General features: G+C 32.7%; 1 protein-coding gene across 9 annotated transcripts in view; it reads right to left on the bottom strand.

The window, feature by feature from the left end:
- The window catches only part of LOC125673673 (spermatogenesis-associated serine-rich protein 1-like), an 82,462-nt gene that overhangs the window by 12,243 nt on the left and 50,401 nt on the right, over positions 1-19,818 (bottom strand). For 2 of the 9 annotated variants that reach the window (XM_056159093.1, XM_048910361.2), the window contains exons 1-4: positions 10,992-11,190; positions 7,698-7,845; positions 5,168-5,280; positions 1,089-1,238 (exon numbers count right to left, since the gene is read on the bottom strand). In XM_056159093.1, coding sequence (XP_056015068.1) covers positions 1,089-1,238; positions 5,168-5,280; positions 7,698-7,845; positions 10,992-11,034 — 454 coding nt within the window. In that variant the 5' untranslated portion in view covers positions 11,035-11,190. Of the gene's footprint in view, positions 1-498; positions 571-1,088; positions 1,239-5,167; positions 5,281-7,697; positions 7,846-10,991; positions 11,208-19,818 lie in introns of those variants that run through there. The other 7 variants (XM_056159091.1, XM_048910358.2, XM_048910357.2 and 4 more) reach the window with 7 other exon arrangements.

Raw genomic sequence — 19,818 nt, 5'->3', positions numbered from 1 at the left:
TAATTAGTAGCGTCCCCCGGGGTGCTGCCGTCCTGTAATTAGTAGCGTCCCCCGGGGTACTGCCGTCCTGTAATTAGTAGCGTCCCCCGGGGTGCTGCCGTCCTGTAATTAGTAGCGTCCCCCGGGGTACTCCTGTAATTAGTAGCGTCCCCCGGGGTACTGCCGTCCTGTAGTTAGTAGCGTCCCCCGGGGTGCTGCCGTCCTGTAATTAGTAGCGTCCCCCGGGGTGCTGCCGTCCTGTAATTAGTAGCGTCCCCCGGGGTACTGCCGTCCTGTAATTAGTAGCGTCCCCCGGGGTGCTGCCGTCCTGTAATTAGTAGCGTCCCCCGGGGTACTCCTGTAATTAGTAGCGTCCCCCGGGGTGCTGCCGTCCTGTAATTAGTAGCGTCCCCCGGGGTACTGCCGTCCTGTAGTTAGTAACTTTTTATCACTAAACATATTAGAATTAAACACAAACAGCTACTCTACAAAGTCCCTTCAAACAAAGCTTTGTTAAACCTGGTATTTTGTAGTCGAGTTTTGTTTTAAACACTTCATCATAACCTCTCCTAGAGTCCACAATCTCGCCATCTGAAATGCATTTAATTTCTCAACTTTAGTCATACCATAAATCGCACCCCCATATTCACCATACACGCACTTCCTGTGTTGTTAAACACGCGGTCAATCTGCATGCTAAATTTAATAATTCTTTTTTTTCCAGGTTGTGTTATGATCACCGTATTTACCCTAGTAAATACCCGTATACTGGGACCAATGTCGCTTATCAGAGTGAAGTCAGCTGTATTAAATGAAGCATCTAACATCAACGTTTTGAGTCATGTGAAATATTTTACTGGATTTGATTTGAACATAAGTTCGGACTACTTTACACTGAAATTCAGCACTCTTGTGATGATTTTAAAATATAACACTGGCTCGTTAAAATTTTGTAAGTGAATTGTTAAAAATAGGACGTTTCATCATGTAGTTCAGGTACTTCAACTATAGTAAAAACAAATCAACAGTGATAACTGGATATTTTTGAGAGAGAGAGAGAGAAAGAGAGAGAGAGAGAGAGAGACAGATAGAGAGAGAGAGAGACCTACCATTGCGTCCCTGACCAAACAACATCCTGTGGGTGATCTCATCACTGCTAGTGTTGGTGGCCTTGTGGACACCGCCAAAGTTACACCGCAGTCCCACCTTGGTCAGCCCCGGGTCCAGCAGCCACTCTTTTCTTGTCCTTAAGTAGGTGTCTAACAAAAATGTCATAGAACAAGTGTAGTCGCATTTCTTATCCTTATCATTGAAGGGGCATTAGCTGTGAAAGTGATGGTAACTATTATTTCCCTCAAAATCTCTCAATGACATATATATATATATATATATTATATATAATTATATATATATATATATATATATATATATATATATATATATATATATATATGGCCAATAATAACATTTATGCTGTACAAGAAACAATTTAAGAGAAACCTAATAAAAATATGTTAAATAATCACTTTTAGTGTAAAGAAATATATAAGGAAGAATTATTGTCTTGCAAGATCACCAAAATCACATTTTCATGTGCCTGTTTTGAGGTTACAAGGTGTTTGAAATAATTGAATACTTGTGTTATTTCTGAAATATATAGAATAGAGCAATTTTCATTTGACTAAATGTTTGGTGACATAGCAACAGACAATGCCCATTTAAAGTATTTTGTATGTGTCTGACAAAAAATGTCATAAGTAGTTGTTTTTCTTGTCGTTTAAGTCATGAGTCCCTGCATTAGATTAGTGTTGTTCTTACTGTGCAGGATGAAATGTGAAAATTCAGTATTACGTGTATCTCACTTACGAAAATAGAATATTTTTCTAAATCAATGCTGTTATTAGAAACAGTACCATCTACATCCTGGTGCCATCCATTTAAAAATCAAATGTAAAAGTGCATCCAGTCAAACCAATGTGATGATATGAAATAAACATCTATTACATTTAGAGGCAAGCATCAGGAAATGATGTTACCAAGGGGTCATCCATAATTGTCAACCATTTTCCAAAGTGTGCAAAAAGCACACTTTTTGAGACCCCCACCCCCTCAAAAAGTATACATCAACATTTTCAAATTGATCGACAATCAAGTTTATGAGCAATTTAGTTCAAACAATGAGTTCTTTAATATTGGTACCTCTATTTCTTGTTATATATGAATGATATAATGTCTTATAAATGTGCAAATCTTGTGTACCTAATAGAGTTTTGTTTTTATAGAAAAAAATAAAGATGTCTCTGTCTTATCTTGTCGTATTTTCACACCGAACTCCGCGGATACAAATAAAATCCGGAAGAGAAAAAAGAGCTACGGTAAAAATTTTTACCCCCCCCCCCCCCGAGCGTGCTTTTTGCATACTTTGGAAAATGGTTGACAATTATGGATGACCCCTAACTTAATGACATTTGTGGTGAAATAGGAAATTTAATCTTACTAGTGTACTAAACTCAATCTTTTGAGATTAAGTTCCTGTTTTATAAAGTAAGCACATCCACAGTATAGTCTACTCCGGATATACTGAAATTCAGGGGACCGACCTAAATTATTCATCATACAGTCTACTCCGGATATACTGAAATTCAGGGGACCGACCGGAATAGTTCATTATACAGTCTACTCCAGATATACTGACATTCAGGGGACTGACCTGAATAGTTCATTATACAGTCTACTCCAGATATACTGAAATTCAGGGGACTGACCTGAATGGTTCATCATACAGTCCACTCCGGATATACTGAAATTCAGGGGACCGACCTGAATAGTTCATTATACAGTCTACTACAGATATACTGAAATTCAGGGGACTGACCTGAATGGTTCATCATACAGTCTACTCCAGATATACTGAAATTCAGGGGACTGACCTGAATGGTTCATCATACAGTCTACTACAGATATACTGAAATTCAGGGCACTGACCTGAATAGTTCATCATACAGTCTACTCCAGATATACTGACATTCAGGGGACCGACCTGAATAGTTCATTATACAGTCTACTCCAGATATACTGACATTCAGGGGACCGACCTGAATAGTTCATTATACAGTCTACTCCAGATATACTGACATTCAGGGGACCGACCTGAATAGTTCATTATACAGTCTACTCCAGATATACTGAAATTCAGGGGACCGACCTGAATAGTTCATTATACAGTCTACTCCAGATATACTGACATTCAGGGGACCGACCTGAATAGTTCATTATACAGTCTACTCCAGATATACTGACATTCAGGGGACCGACCTGAATAGTTCATTATACAGTCTACTCCAGATATACTGACATTCAGGGGACCGACCTGAATAGTTCATTATACAGTCTACTCCAGATATACTGACATTCAGGGGACCGACCTGAATAGTTCATTATACAGTCTACTCCAGATATACTGACATTCAGGGGACCGACCTGAATAGTTCATTATACAGTCTACTCCAGATATACTGAAATTCAGGGGACCGACCTGAATAGTTCATTATACAGTCTACTCCAGATATACTGACATTCAGGGGACCGACCTGAATAGTTCATTATACAGTCTACTCCAGATATACTGAAATTCAGGGGACCGACCAGAATGGTTCATTATCGCAGAAGTTTGATATAACCAGATTTAAATTATATAACGTTAATGGGGATTTATTTTTACTTCAATGTTACAAATAGTTTGATATCTAAATGACTTCAATGTAAACAATAGTTCAGTATAAATGATTTCAATGTAACATATACATGTAGTTCAAGATAAGTGACTTCAACATAACAGATAGTTCAATATAAATGACTTCAATGTAACAGATATAGTTCAATATAAGTGACTTCAATGTAATGAATAGTTCAATATAAATGACTTCAATGTAATGAATAGTTCAGTATAAATGACTTCAATGTAACAAATAGTTCAATATTAATGACTTCAATGTAACAAATAGTTCAATATAAATGACTTCAATATAACTGGACTAGACTGTAACTTGTTTTGTAATACGAAATGTTCTGTAAACGTACAGTCACAAATTTCTTTGATAAACTGAAATCTAGATATCATAAAAACAATATTCTGGGTATGGTCTGATCTGAATTTTTCTGGTACAAAACGTGCCTGAATTATGCAGATTTCACTAATTTTAAGACTTCAACTTAACATGCTGTAATATTGATTGAAGTATAATACAAGTATCAACCCCTATTCATTGTTTATTTAATAATCCCTTCAACGGTTTGTAAACCCCCCCCCCCCCCACACACACACACATACTACAGAGTAGGGAATATAATTTAAGGTCAGTAAGGTGTTCTAATTGTTTTAATATACCTAGAAGGAGATTTTGATTAGATTGTTTCTTTAATTGTGCTCTCTGAATGTAAAATCCGAAAAAAAGTATAATTCATTTCCTCTGACCTACCCTGATTTTGTCTTGGATTTTAACGGAAACAAAACAATTTGTATTCTTGTGCTAATTTCTTAGCTTGCTTAAGTTATGATAAGTCCCATGACTAATTTCGTAGCTTGATTAGGCTATGATAAGTCCCATGATTAATTTCTTAGCTTGCTAAGGTTATGATAAGACTCATGACTAATTTCGTAGCTTGCTAAGGTTATGATAAGTCCCATGATTCATTCCGTAGCTTGCTAAGGTTATGATAAGTCCCACGACTAATTTCTTAGCTTGCTAAGGTTATGATCAGTTCCATGATTCATTTCTTAGCTTGCTTAGGCTAATGATAAGTTCCATGACTAATTTTTTAGCTTGCTAAGACTATGATAAGACTCATGACTAATTTTTTAGCTTGCTAAGGCTATGATAAGTCCCATGACTAGTTTCTTAGCTTGCTTAGGTTATGATAAGTTCCATGACTAATTTCTTAGCTTGCTAAGGCTATGATAAGTCACATGACTAATTTCTTAGCTTGCTAAGGCTATGATAAGTCCCATGACTAATTTCTTAGCTTGCTTAAGTTATGATAAGTCACATGACTAATTTCTTAGCTTGCTAAGGCTATGATAAGTCCCATGACTAATTTCTTAGCTTGCTAAGGCTATGATAAGTCACATGACTAATTTCTTAGCTTGCTAAGGCTATGATAAGACCCATGACACAAAAGAGTTACTTACGAGGATACGGTCTCATTGCTTTCCAGTTATTCTCGAAAATTTCCGCTGCAGGGTATTTGGGATTTTCTGGATCGGGGATGTACTTTAACTTGGATTTCCAGTCTGGACCATTTCTGTCAACAAAGTCATCAGATATATCAACAACCAAATTATTAGATATATCAACAACAAAGTCATCAGATATATCAACAACCAAATTATTAGATATATCAACAACCAATTTATTAGATATATCAACAACAAAGTCATCAGATATATCAACAACCAAATTATTAGATATATCAACAACAAAGTCATCAGATATATCAACAACCAAATTATTAGATATATCAACAACAAATGGTGGCATCAAGATTTAAATATGAAATATCAAATTCCTCAAGTGGAAATGAAAATTGAATTATTGACTTCATTCATTTGAATTGCAAAGAATTTCAGAAGAAGTTGCTGTCTTCTGCAATGTATCCATATGAAATGTGTAAACAAGAGGCCATCGAAATATTTGAATATGTGTACATACTACAAACACAGATTTCAATGCTTGAATAGATCAAAGAAAACATAACAAACATATATAAATCTCATCATGCTATAAAAATCACAAAATAGAGAACAGGGCAACCACAGATCCCTGGACACACCAGAGGTGGGGTCCGACAAACACTGTTTACACAGACCCCTATACACACCAGAGGTGGGGTCCGACAAACACAGACCCCTCAACACACTAGAGGCGGGATCAGACAAACACAGACCCCTATACACACCAGAGGTGGGGTCCGACAAACACAGACCCCTATACACCAGAGGTGGGGTCTGACAAACACAGACCCCTATACACACCAGAGGTGGGATCAGACAAACACAGACCCCTATACACACCAGAGGTGGGATCAGACAAACACGGACCCCTCAACACACCAGAGGTGGGATCAGACAAACACAGACCACTCAACACACCAGAGGTGGGATCAGACAAACACAGACCCCTCAACACACTAGAGGTGGGGTCCAACAAACACGGACCCCTATACACACCAGAGGTGGGGTCCGACAAACACAGACCCCTATACATCAGAGGTGGGGTCTGACAAACACAGACCCCTCAACACACCAGAGGTGGGATCAGACAAACACGGACCCCTGGACACACCAGAGGTGGGATCAGACAAACACGGACCCCTCAACACACCAGAGGTGAGATCAGACAAACACAGACCACTCAACACACTAGAGGCGGGATCAGACAAACACTGACCCCTCAACACACTAGAGGTGGGATCAGACAAACACAGACCCCTCAACACACTAGAGGTGGGATCAGACAAACACGGACCCCTGGACACACCAGAGGAGGGATCAGGGCCCTTATTCACAAAATATCTTGCAACTAAGCTAAAAATAATAATTTTGTCTGATAATCAAATACCAAACATGAGATCATAAGTATGTATTCAAGTTTTATAAATCATGGATGTACTTTTACATATTAATTAAGAAAATCTACAAGAAATAATAAATAAGAAAATTACAGTGTTCGTAAATTTTGATCTTAGTCGTAAGATATTTTGTGAATAGGGCCACTGGTGCCTAGGAGGAGTAAGCATCCCCTGTTGACCGGTCACATCTGTTGTACTCACTCTTAATCAGGTAAACAAAATAGTCTTTAGTCAAAATTAGTATGTGTAGAGTGGTCTAACATATTGGTATGAAACATGTCAGACAGCACTTGACCTAATGACAGGTTGTAATTGCAAATAAGATCATTGTAATGGCCATAGAATTGTAAATATTGTAATATCACCAAATTTGTCAGTAGTCTGCCTCTAAATGAGACTGTTGAGACCCCTGTGATATCACCTTATTTTTCAGTAGTCTGCCTCATTTTAAAAACTGATCATAAGCAGAACAGGATCTCAAATATCAAATCATGTGTGAGACACAAACACGGTATGAAGGTGGCAATGTAATACACATAAACATGGGACGTCGACAATAGGGAAGCTGGAGTCGTCATAAAGCCGAGTCGTTAGTTTGCCATTATCATCTATGTTCATTATAAACATTCAATATAATGCAGATGTTAAGTCTAACATAAACCAAACTATATTTCTTTCTTATTATCTTATGTACAGTGTACAATTTATCTGCAATTTGTTATTTCAGTAGTTTTCAGAAATATTTGCTAACATACAAATGGAATTCATTTAAAGAACCATTCAAGAGTTTTAGTCATTATGGTTAAATTTAATCAGCAAAGAAAAAACTGAGTGAACAGCAGGCTAGAAGAGATTCAGTCATTATAAAATGCACTGCAAAATTCGATTGTAGGTTAGCTCAATGATGTAAGAGTGTAACCGACATGTTCTCTAGACTTACCCGGTTAGCTCAATGATGTAAGAGTAACCAGCATGTTCTATAGACTTACTCGGTTAGCTCAATGATGTAAGCGTATAACCGGCATGTTCTATAGACTTACTCGGTTAGCTCGATGATGTAAGAGTATAACCGGCATGTTCTATAGACTTACTCGGTGTACTGCACTTTGATGAACTGGTTGTGTGGTGTCCACTCATCATAAAATCCATAACCGTGAGGGATGTACTTCCGCCCCTGGGCCCTGTAAGCTGGCAGACTGCAGTTATTGTGGATGTCTGGGAAATGTCGGCGTTCCCTCTCTGTAGGTATAAAGGAAATCATGTATTACATCAAAAGGACTGTATGCTGTAACTTTGTTTTCAGCACTGCCAATATGTACATGCACTAATTTAATTCAAACGTATTTTATTGAGAAACTCAACTGCCAATATGTACTATATCAATTATCAAGCTTACATTTGTTCCTTATAGTGTTAATCATACAGAAGAATTACTACCGACATTTGGCAATTCAGCCTCAGAAAAATTGTCAAAAGTTTCTAAATCTGTGTCATTTCTTCAAAGTGATTAAAGTTCTATTTCAACTTTATAAAATGAATTTTGTTACGATTATCTTAAATACCTGTGTACAACCTACTACATCATCTTGATGAAGAGAATTTTAGACAGCAAGAACCCCGAATAATGACAATTTCATGATGTAAATGCCATGCCACATAATTCAAATAACACATAAACAAGTAATTAAAAATACAAGTAATTAATAACCCATATACAAGTAATTAATGATATAAGTAATTAATGAGACAAGGAATTAATAAAACATACACATGTAATTAATAATACATGTGATTAATAACACATATACAAGTAATTAATAATGCAAGTAATTAAAAATACATATACAAGTAATTAATAATGCAAGTAATTAATAATACATATACAAGTAATTAATAATTCATATACAAGTAATCAATAATACATATACAAGTAATTAATAACACATATACAAGTAATTAATAATGCAAGTAATTAATAATACATATACAAGTAATTAATAACACATATACAAGTAATTAATAACACATATACAAGTAATTAATAATACATATACAAGTAATTAATAATACAAGTAATCAAAAACACAAGAAATTAGTAACACATATAATACATATACAAGGAATTAATAAAACATAAACATGTAATTAATAATACATGTGATTAATAGCACATATACAAGTAATTAATAATGCAAGTAATTAATAATACATATACAAGTAATTAATAATACATATACAAGTAATTAATAGTATATATACAAGTAATTAATAATTCATATACAAGTAATTAATAGTATATATACAAGTAATTAATAATACATATACAAGTAATTAATAATACATATACAAGTAATTAATAATACATATACAAGTAATTAATAATACATATACAAGTAATTAATAATACATATACAAGTAATTAATAATACATATACAAGTAATTCATAGTATATATACAAGTAATTAATAATTCATATACAAGTAATTAATAATACATATACAAGTAATTAATAATACATATACAAGTAATTAATAATTCATATACAAGTAATTAATAGTATATATACAAGTAATTAATAATACATGCACAAGTAATTAATAATACATATACAAGTAATTAATAGTACATACACAAGTAATTCATAATACATATACAAGTAATCAATAATACTTATACAAGTAATTAATAATACATATATAAGTAATTAATAATACATATACAAGTAATTCATAATACATATACAAGTAATCAATAATACTTATACAAGTAATTAATAGTATATATACAAGTAATTAATAGTATATATACAAGTAATTAATAATTCATATACAAGTAATTAATAATACATATACAAGTAATCAATAATACATATACAAGTAATTAATAATACATATACAAGTAATTAATAGTATATATACAAGTAATTAATAATTCATATACAAGTAATTAATAGTATATATACAAGTAATTAATAATACATGCACAAGTAATTAATAATACTTATACAAGTAATTAATAGTACATACACAAGTAATTCATAATACATATACAAGTAATCAATAATACTTATACAAGTAATTAATAATTCATACACAAGTAATTAATAATACATATACAAGTAATTCATAATACATATACAAGTAATCAATAATACTTATACAAGTAATTAATAGTACATACACAAGTAATTAATAATTCATACACAAGTAATTAATAATTCATATACAAGTAATTCATAATACATATATAAGTAATTAATAATACATATACAAGTAATTAATAACCCATATACAAGTAATCAATAATACATATACAAGTAATTAATAACACATATACAAGTAATTAATAATGCAAGTAATTAATAATACATATACAAGTAATTAATAATACATACACAAGTAATTAATAATACATATACAAGTAATTAATAATACATATACTAGTAATTAATAATTCATACACAAGTAATTAATAATTCATATACAAGTAATTAATAATACATATACAAGTAATTAATAATACATATACAAGTAATTAATAATACATATACAAGTAATTCATAGTAGATATACAAGTAATTAATAATTCATATACAAGTAAGTAATAATTCATATACAAGTAATTAATAATACATATACAAGTAATTAATAATACATATACAAGTAATTAATAATACATATACAATTAATTAATAACCCATATACAAGTAATTAATAGTATATATACAAGTAATTAATAATACATATACAAGTAATTAATAATACAAGTAATCAAAAACACAAGAAATTAGTAACACATATACATAATTTATAATACAGCACATGTTAAGTAATTGTACTATTAGTAATTGATAATTAATATGTGTAGAAGTAGCTGTAGAAGTACATGTGATTGATGCAATATACATGTATAATACATATTTATACTACTGGTAAACTCTGTAGGGGAAATGAAATATATAATGTACTACATTTAACGTCTAAGTTTGTAGCTGTATCTTGTGGGGAATATGGCGTGTGGCTCTATAATATATAGGAAGAACACTGTCATTTCCATATAATTTGTACATACTGGTAAAGTGCAGTTGTCCCCCCCCCCCCCCCCCACACACACACACACAGAGTAAGAGAGAGAGAGAGAGAGAGAGAGAGAGAGAGAGAGAGAGAGAGAGAGAGAGAGAGAGAGAGAGAGAGAGAGAATTTTTATGCTTATCAAGTTTGAATACACTGTACATAACCCGATGTAATCTAATTAGAACACAAGCTGTATAATCAGAGTGAGTTCAACTTCAATATGAAAACATACTCTACACGAATGAATACACCTGCGAGCACCTGTAGAGGAAATGCGGGCCACACACAGAAAACACGATAACAATGCTTACCTTTTCTACCGACTTTGCCGATTTCAGTCGTTACATGCAACATTATTTGTGCTAAATTTTAACGTTTTCCGGTATAATCAATTAAAGGAAGTTACATTTTAAAGTTAAGGCACTAAATCGAATTGTAAACAACTAGAACAAATAGCTTGGCGTGCGCCGAGTGAAAGCGGTGGCCCTGGTGATGTAAACAAACCGGTATTTGATTACAGCGACACCTGTGATAACTTTCACTTTCGTGTAACAATAAGTACATGCGTCTGAATTTGTTTTTCTAATGATAGTGATAATTTTAAAGAAATAGCACAAAATAATAAGTTAAATGGCGAAATGAATTAAATTTTGAATACTCCTTAAATCACCAACAATGTATCCCAATCAGTGAACGTTTACAAATACTAGGCCTACATACTATGCAAGGTAGAGGTTACAAGAAATATTTAATTATATAATTCCTGTCATAGTAAATTAAATTACTTTGAATTCATTTTAAAAGACCTTTGTTTTCTGTAAGTAACGTTTGGAAATTGTATTGCTTAAGGCGTATAGTTTACAATGCGGAAGTCACAACGTATTTACAGGCTTATACCGTCTTTTTCCTGTAGAAGAGGTAGCCAGGTATCAATTTACAGGAAGTCATTATTAATTTAAGGATAGTGTATCTGGTTTTGAATACAAAGTATTAAATTTTCAAATGAAATAAATAATTCGCCGTGCAGACTTGCTTGCCTTGTAGGAGTATTTTCATATTTAATGAAGTTTGCTTATAAATAAAATATAAATAATTGTTTTAAAGTAATCCCCCCCCCCCCAAGTAGTTTACATAATATCATTCTAGAATTGTATACGTATTCCTCATTGCGAAATAAGAATATTAAAATAAACATATTATATTTAGGTTGGGTTGGTGCACACCCTTCTTTGTAACAAAGACCCTATCCATAACTATTTGAAATGAGAAAATATATACTAGCCTAGTGGCCCCTCCTTAATTTTATTATTTGATTATTTGGAACTTTTAAGTAGATAAATACTATCAAACTTGAAAAGACGATTTCACAATTTAAGAATAGGGTGCTTGGCAAGATAAACTTCTTGTATTTTACCAAAAACAACACCCCCTCACATCCACCCCCAATTTTGAGAGAGGTCACAGGACTTTGAAAGCATATGAATTGTTTTCTCAGAAACGAACGATTGGACATTTATGAACTGTGTATAGTCTGTTGTTGTATTGCAAATTAAATTCTAAAGGCTAGCTGCTACATGTACATGTAGTTTAATACAAGTAATAGGATATAAATAATGACCTTTTTGCACTTGATTTGCGGGGGAAAACCATATCAAATTTGAGAATTTAATAGGAGTAATGCCAATCTCTAAAATTTCACATAATGTTCGATGTCTTGTCTTAAATTTAAAATGGAGCTAAAAAATGGGGGTTCGAGATCAAATGCTTGAATTATTTGCTGAAATACTGATTTTTTTGTTTGTTTTTTTTACAAAATTTCGAGTGAATTAATTTAGACTTTTTAAAGAAACGGTGTTCTATTCGGAAAAATATAACAACCAAATTTAATAAATTACAACATCTGAACTAGTTCCAAGTCTCAACTACTTGTATCATAAATCATATAACTGAAATACACGTATAGGAGTATAGAAATAGAAGATATATTGGATGAAATAGAAACTGTATTTATCATGCAGATTTAGAGCTAGCTTTTTAATTAATCAATCTTTCCGCCACAAAATAACAAAATATAGTCTCTGCCAAACCCTTTCAAAATTTGAATTTGCACAAAAAAAAAAACAAAAAAAACAACAAAAAAACTGAACAGGGTTCAGTAATAGATGTGTGATATGTTTGCACCAATGGGATCAGTATTAAAGTTGACCTATACTCGGCCTACGTCACCATCAAATGTAAATGCGGAACAACGCTTCCGTTTTCCGAAATGTGATATTTTAACGATATCCATTTGATTTTTACATGGCGATACGATATGTGAATATCCGATATCAATTCCTTCCTGGTTGTTCTTATCATCTTATCAGTCAAATTTTAAGTTGAAATCTTGTGGGTTTTAATTTAAAAAAAAAAAGGAGGGGGGGGTAGAGATGATTATAGCTTTAGAGAAAAAATCGAATGGAGAACAAACAACATTTTGGTGGATGGGGGTGTGTCAATTACATTGTACATGTCCGTGAGACATTCAGTGTACATTGACTATTCATGTATGTAAAAGTTTTACTATGATCGAAATGTTCAACATATGGAATTGCGGGGCATCAGAAAGTGGGAGAGACAGTTGGGAAAGGGGGGGGGGGGGAGGGGAGGTCAGACCAATTCAGATTTCCACGAGCATCATGATGATATTTCTTTTGTGAGGATCCGGGTTAGAATAGGTTCCAAATTATCATCAACAAATACATGGTACGCTCGTGTAAAAAAGAAAAGTTAACATTTCGCTGCTCCAGTGACCACAGATATCGTAGTTGTGTTCGCTGCTACAATGTTACAGATATTGACGCAAGCTTCAAAGATCAGCTGCAACTAATTTGTTTTATTTCACCGACCGTCATGAATTTGTCATTTTTTCCTCATCCTCTCTCCTTTTTCAAAATTATTGGGGCGGCACTATTAGTTCCTTCTTGAGATTGCATTTACTTAGACCGGTGTAAGTGGTGTACGTGTACATGTAACATGTAAAACATGCATCCAATTTATGTACATGTAAATGATTTCATGACCTGTAGAGATTCATATAAAACTTTGTCTCAGGATATAAGATATATTACACATTACACGTATGCATTAATCATATAAGCAAAATCATCAAAATTCAGTTTGTTACTTTCGTTTTACATTTACATTGTGCAAAGCCTTCTCTATAATATTATTTTTTCAGATAAAATGTAAGATTTAATTGTAAACCACGTGTATGTTATAATAGTTATAGTTTAGAATACATGTAATTCAAATTCTTATCCAAGGTTGTAAATATGCTCAAACTTCACATGTCTTACGATGATATGATAATGTATAATTTTTCAAGATTTTAGGGAGGGGGTGTACTTGTTGTAGAGCTGATAGCTTCTAAGATAATACGTCAACATATGATTTTCTTACTCAAATCCTTATTTTAAGATAATAATCTGTAGATTAAAACCAATGAATTCAAAGTTTAGTCCATAAAAATTAGGGAAAAGACCAATATTGACGTCAAATAGTATTTCCTACAGTATTTCTTTTAACATGTTTGGGCTCACAAAGTGTACATTATGAAAATATTTATTCCAATTTATTAGAATAAATGATTACATGCCATTAGATAAAGGGTATATAGTCTATGTTGCTTATTACAGCCCATTTTTTGAAGAAAATAATAATTATTAAGAAAAATAAAGAAGGAGGAGTGCATTTTCCTTCATGTTGATGGGGTGCTTACTTTTGAGAAGCAATAACAATGAAAAAAGCATGTCAACATATATATTTTTCAATGTCTTTCTATTACTGGAATATATATTTATCTTGTAAAGGCAATTTTTTCATGATCGAGTCCATTTAAGGCCGAGTATAGATCTACCTTAAACAACTACATACTTAGTTGTAGCATCCTGCGCAGTTGTGCTCAAAAGCTCAGGAGCCAACTTTTCAAAATCCATTACATTTTTCTTGTAAAGCCAATATGCAAATAGCTAGAAAAAAATAGGAACATAAATGAGTGTAAATATCAAATCCATTTCTACATGTACGTGCAATTTACGAGATGAAACTGATTATAAGTATGAAAATACTGTGAGTACTTGCAGTGGTGGATCCAGAAAAAAAAAATTCACCGGCGGTTAGGGGTGGGGTGGGGATTGCGACCCAAGTTTTTACCTTTTCCAACCGAGAGAGGTGTTGGTTGGTTGCAACCCCCTTGTCTCCCTCTGGATCCGCCACTGCTCGTGCATGCATCCCACGTCTGAGAATTTGCTTTACCTTGTAAAGCATACCTAAAGGTTGTGTATATAATTTGATATGCGCGCCATACGATATTTATTAATTGTTAACGTAAATCTCTCGAATTTCAAGATTTTCAGCACAGTACGCCATTCGTTGTTCGAGTTTTGAATTCAGCCAGCTTGTCTATCAATCTATACATTTCTTCTCTATAGGATGAAGTAAAAAGTCGATTGATGTAAAGCATCTATCCATAAAATGATTGGGCGGACTAAGGAACTAATACTTGTACATCACAAATACATTCTTAGAGCAGGCACATAGAATTGGAGGGTTGGGGTGGGGGCAGGGGGTCTGCCCCTCCTTATTTACAATGATAATTTCTTTGTTATTTTGTATTGCAAATAAAGATATGATGGATGATTGGAATTGGCCTCCCATAATTTTAATGAAAATGTAAACTTGAAAGTTGTGAATGAAAACAATTTTGAATCAGTCGGCCGTGGTGGAAGATTATAAGACTCTCTTATGAGTAGCCATGAAATATAAGGTGATTCCACCCGAGGGTTGCAAAAAAGCTGTGAAACCCGAGGCTTTGCCGAGGGTTTTACCGCATTTTTGCAAGCCCGAGAGTGGAATCACTTTAATATTTCATGGCAACTCATAAGAGAGTATTTTTCTCTCATATTTCTAGAGTTTTCCGTTTTCCTTGTGCCTAGCGACGCCATTTTGAGAATTTTCCAATTAATTAATTTTTCGCTGTACATTAGAAATAACACCAGAATCGAATTTACGACCTTCATTTTGGCAACTACGTTGCCGACAAAAAATCGGCCGACGAGTGTATAAGTGAATTGTATTAGAGTTATTCCTCTTTGAATAAATCAATAATCAGGGTGATGCGTGACGTAACTCGACAGTCCATCAGCGCGAAACATTTTGACAGACCTAATCAGAATATGAATCCACAACTGCACGTGTTTTTTCTTAGAGGAGCATTGATATTGATATTAATTGAGCAGTTATTTAATGACGAGTGTGTGAAGAGAAATTCCAAGTGGTTTTTGTTGGTGAATATGGGCATGGCTAGACTTTCGTTTTTCACGCGTGCAAGGACTCGAGTCTCATGGACATTGAAGGCACTTATTTCACCTGAGACACGGACAGTAGACGTTGACAGAGTGAATGTGGAGGTAGGCCTAGAAGTAATAGACCGTGTGGGCTGGGTTTCTGTGAACTGGCATAATGCACCGGATGACATAGGTGTATGAGGAATTTGTGACTGTTGTTGAGTGTGCAGTAATTGTTCAAGGAATGTGTATTTTTGTGTCCGGTCACATACACCTGGAGATTATCAGGGACATTACAATCTGTCATTTTTTGTACAAGAGCTTTGCAGACGTTAGTGTTCGTCAATCGAGGCGAGGAAAATTGCAAGCTAGTTGTGTATTGATTATGACGTCACGGGATATGTAAGATAAACGTCACGTGATATGAAAGATAGACAGATCTTACATACCTTTCTTTCATAGAATATCTGTATCTTACATACGTAGATATGAGAGAAAATACTACCCTCTACACCCCCACCCCCAATGATATATATATATATATATATATATATATATATATATATGTGTGTGTGTGTGTGTGTGTGTGTGTGTGTGTGTGTGTGAAATTCACACATTAGTGTGTTTTTATGACGGACGTATAAAGAGGGTTAAACACCTATGAATCTTTGATGAAAGGCTGGTATAAGAGATAGACACCAGTTATCTGTACATGTAAACGCTTTTACAGTTCAGAGTACTTGGTTGCTTTGATGAACTCTATTTCGAGCACATCCCCTCCCTCGTTTTTCTCTGTCTGCGTTTTTTGTTGTTTTTTTGTGTGTACATCATACGTAATTTCCATGCACTGACCTAACACATGGAAATCGTTTTCGTGAATGTTATATCAATGGACATCAAGATCAGTCCACAATCACAGGCACCTATGTTAATTAGCGACTCCACCACATGGGAAAGAAAGAAGGAGGGCGGGGGGATTGACTTATTTCGACAAGCCGAAACAGAAACCTAAGCTATGATTAATGAATACACACTGAACATTTTGTTTTAACACAGTTAAATTTGGCTATATTTGCACGTTCGTGTCCTCGTACATCTGTACAGTGCCGTTCAGACTTTTTTGACATCAAAATTGACCACATTAATACACTCGCCTTGTTCTAATGCTTAGAGAGTCAACAACTGACATCTCTGGTATTTTTCGTCTGTATAAATATGAGATCGTGCAAAGTCTCTTCAATAAAAAACTAGATGCTGTCATAAGACAGTAATACCCGCACGCAAGTGTTAGCCTTTAAACATACTCTTTACCATATATATTCTTGTTGCATATGTCAAGATGAATTGAGTATTTTGATGGACAAGTGCCCTGGAGTCATTCCAACCCCCCCCCCCCCCCATCACCTTTGTTTGTTCAAATATATATAAAATATTTGAAATTCCAACCCTTGGCGCAAAATATTCTTGTTGCACATGCCAATGCGCTTAGCACCATATTTTTGCTAGTCATTTTTGCAGCTCTTTGCCAGGTGAAAAAGAAAATTCCGAAAACTTATTGCACATCTAAAGGACACCAATCATCCCCCAAAAGGTAATTTGGCTAATGCATAAAATGTAAGAGGAGTTCTGGGAACTAGGTGTTATTAAAGAAAAATATTTTACAACCCCAAATTGGCCCACAGGGTGAAAAAGAAAATTCCGAAACTTTATTGCACATCTGCTGAAAACCACCAATTATATTCCAAACGATGATTTGGCTACTGCGTAAAACGTAAAAGGAGTTCCGGGAACAAGGTTTTTGTAGAAAAACGTCTTTTTTTTTATATCCCTATTTTGCCCCCCCCCCCTCCCCCTCGGGTAAAATTGAAACTTCCAAAACCTTATTGCACACTACAGTACACCGCCTGCAAGGTCACTTCGCTCCTACTCGTAATATACCAACTGGTTGTGCCCCGAGTCTGATCGAAAATGTACTCCAGAGACCGCAGTCTCAAACCTTTTGAAACAGAGTTTAAGACCCATCTTTAAAACAAACTCACCTTAACCGGTACATGTTTATGGTTTTGAATATTTTGTATCCTTTTGAGACGTGAATCAATGTGGACAAATGAAATAATGATCACGAATTCCTCAAAGATTAAGTGTCAGAAAATAACATTATAAGATAAAACACCATAAACAATATAGCACAAAAGGCTAAAGTAATATATTGTATAAATATAGATACATGTATAAAAATAGAGATACATGTATAAAAATAGAGATACATGTATAAATATAGAGATAAGTATATAAATATAAAGATACTTATATAAATATAGAGATACATGTATAAATATAGAGATATGTATATAAATATAGAGATACATGTATAAATATAGAGATACGTGTATAAATATAGAGATACTTATATAAATATAGAGATACGTATATAAATATAGATACATGTATAAATATAGAGATACATGTATAAATATAGAGATACTTATATAAATATAGAGATACATGTATAAATATAGATACATGTATAAATATAGATACATGTATAAATATAGATACATATATAAATATAAAGATACATGTATAAATATAAAGATACTTATATAAATATAGAGATACGTATATAAATATAGAGATACGTATATAAATATAGAGATACATGTATAAATATAGAGATACATATATAAATATAGATACATGTATAAATATAGATACATGTATAAATATAGAGATACTTATATAAATATAGAGATACATGTATAAATATAGATACATGTATAAATATAGATACATGTATAAATATAGATACATATATAAATATAAAGATACATGTATAAATATAAAGATACTTATATAAATATAGAGATACGTATATAAATATAGAGATACGTATATAAATATAGAGATACATGTATAAATATAGAGATACATATATAAATATAGATACATGTATAAATATAGATACATGTATAAATATAGAGATACGTATATAAATATAGAGATACATGTATAAATATAGAGATACATATATAAATATAGATACATATATAAATATAGATACATGTATAAATATAGAGATACATATATAAATATAGATACATGTATAAATATAGATACATGTATAAATATAGAGATACGTATATAAATATAGATACATATATAAATATAGATACATGTATAAATATAGAGATACATATATAAATATAGAGATACATGTATAAATATAGATACATGTATAAATATAGATACATGTATAAATATAGATACATATATAAATATAAAGATACATGTATAAATATAAAGATACTTATATAAATATAGATACATGTATAAATATAGATACATGTATAAATATAGATACATATATAAATATAAAGATACATGTATAAATATAAAGATACATATATAAATATAGATACATGTATAAATATAGAGATACATATATAAATATAGATACATGTATAAATATAGATACATGTATAAATATAGAGATACTTATATAAATATAGAGATATATGTATAAATATAGAGATACATATATAAATATAAAGATACTTATATAAATATAGAGATACGTATATAAATATAGAGATACATGTATAAATATAGAGATACTTATATAAATATAGAGATACATATATAAATAGATATACATGTATAATATAGAGATACTTATATAAATATAGAGATACGTATATAAATATAGATATACATGTATAAATATAAAGATACTTATATAAATATAGAGATACGTATATAAATATAGAGATACATGTATAAATATAGAGATACATGTATAAATATAAAGATA

The sequence above is a fragment of the Ostrea edulis genome, chromosome 3, assembly GCF_947568905.1.
Source record: "Ostrea edulis chromosome 3, xbOstEdul1.1, whole genome shotgun sequence".
Classification (NCBI taxonomy): Eukaryota; Metazoa; Mollusca; class Bivalvia; order Ostreida; family Ostreidae; genus Ostrea; species Ostrea edulis.
The sequence above is the reverse complement of the archived record's forward strand: the minus strand, read 5'-3'. Positions and strand labels throughout refer to the sequence as shown.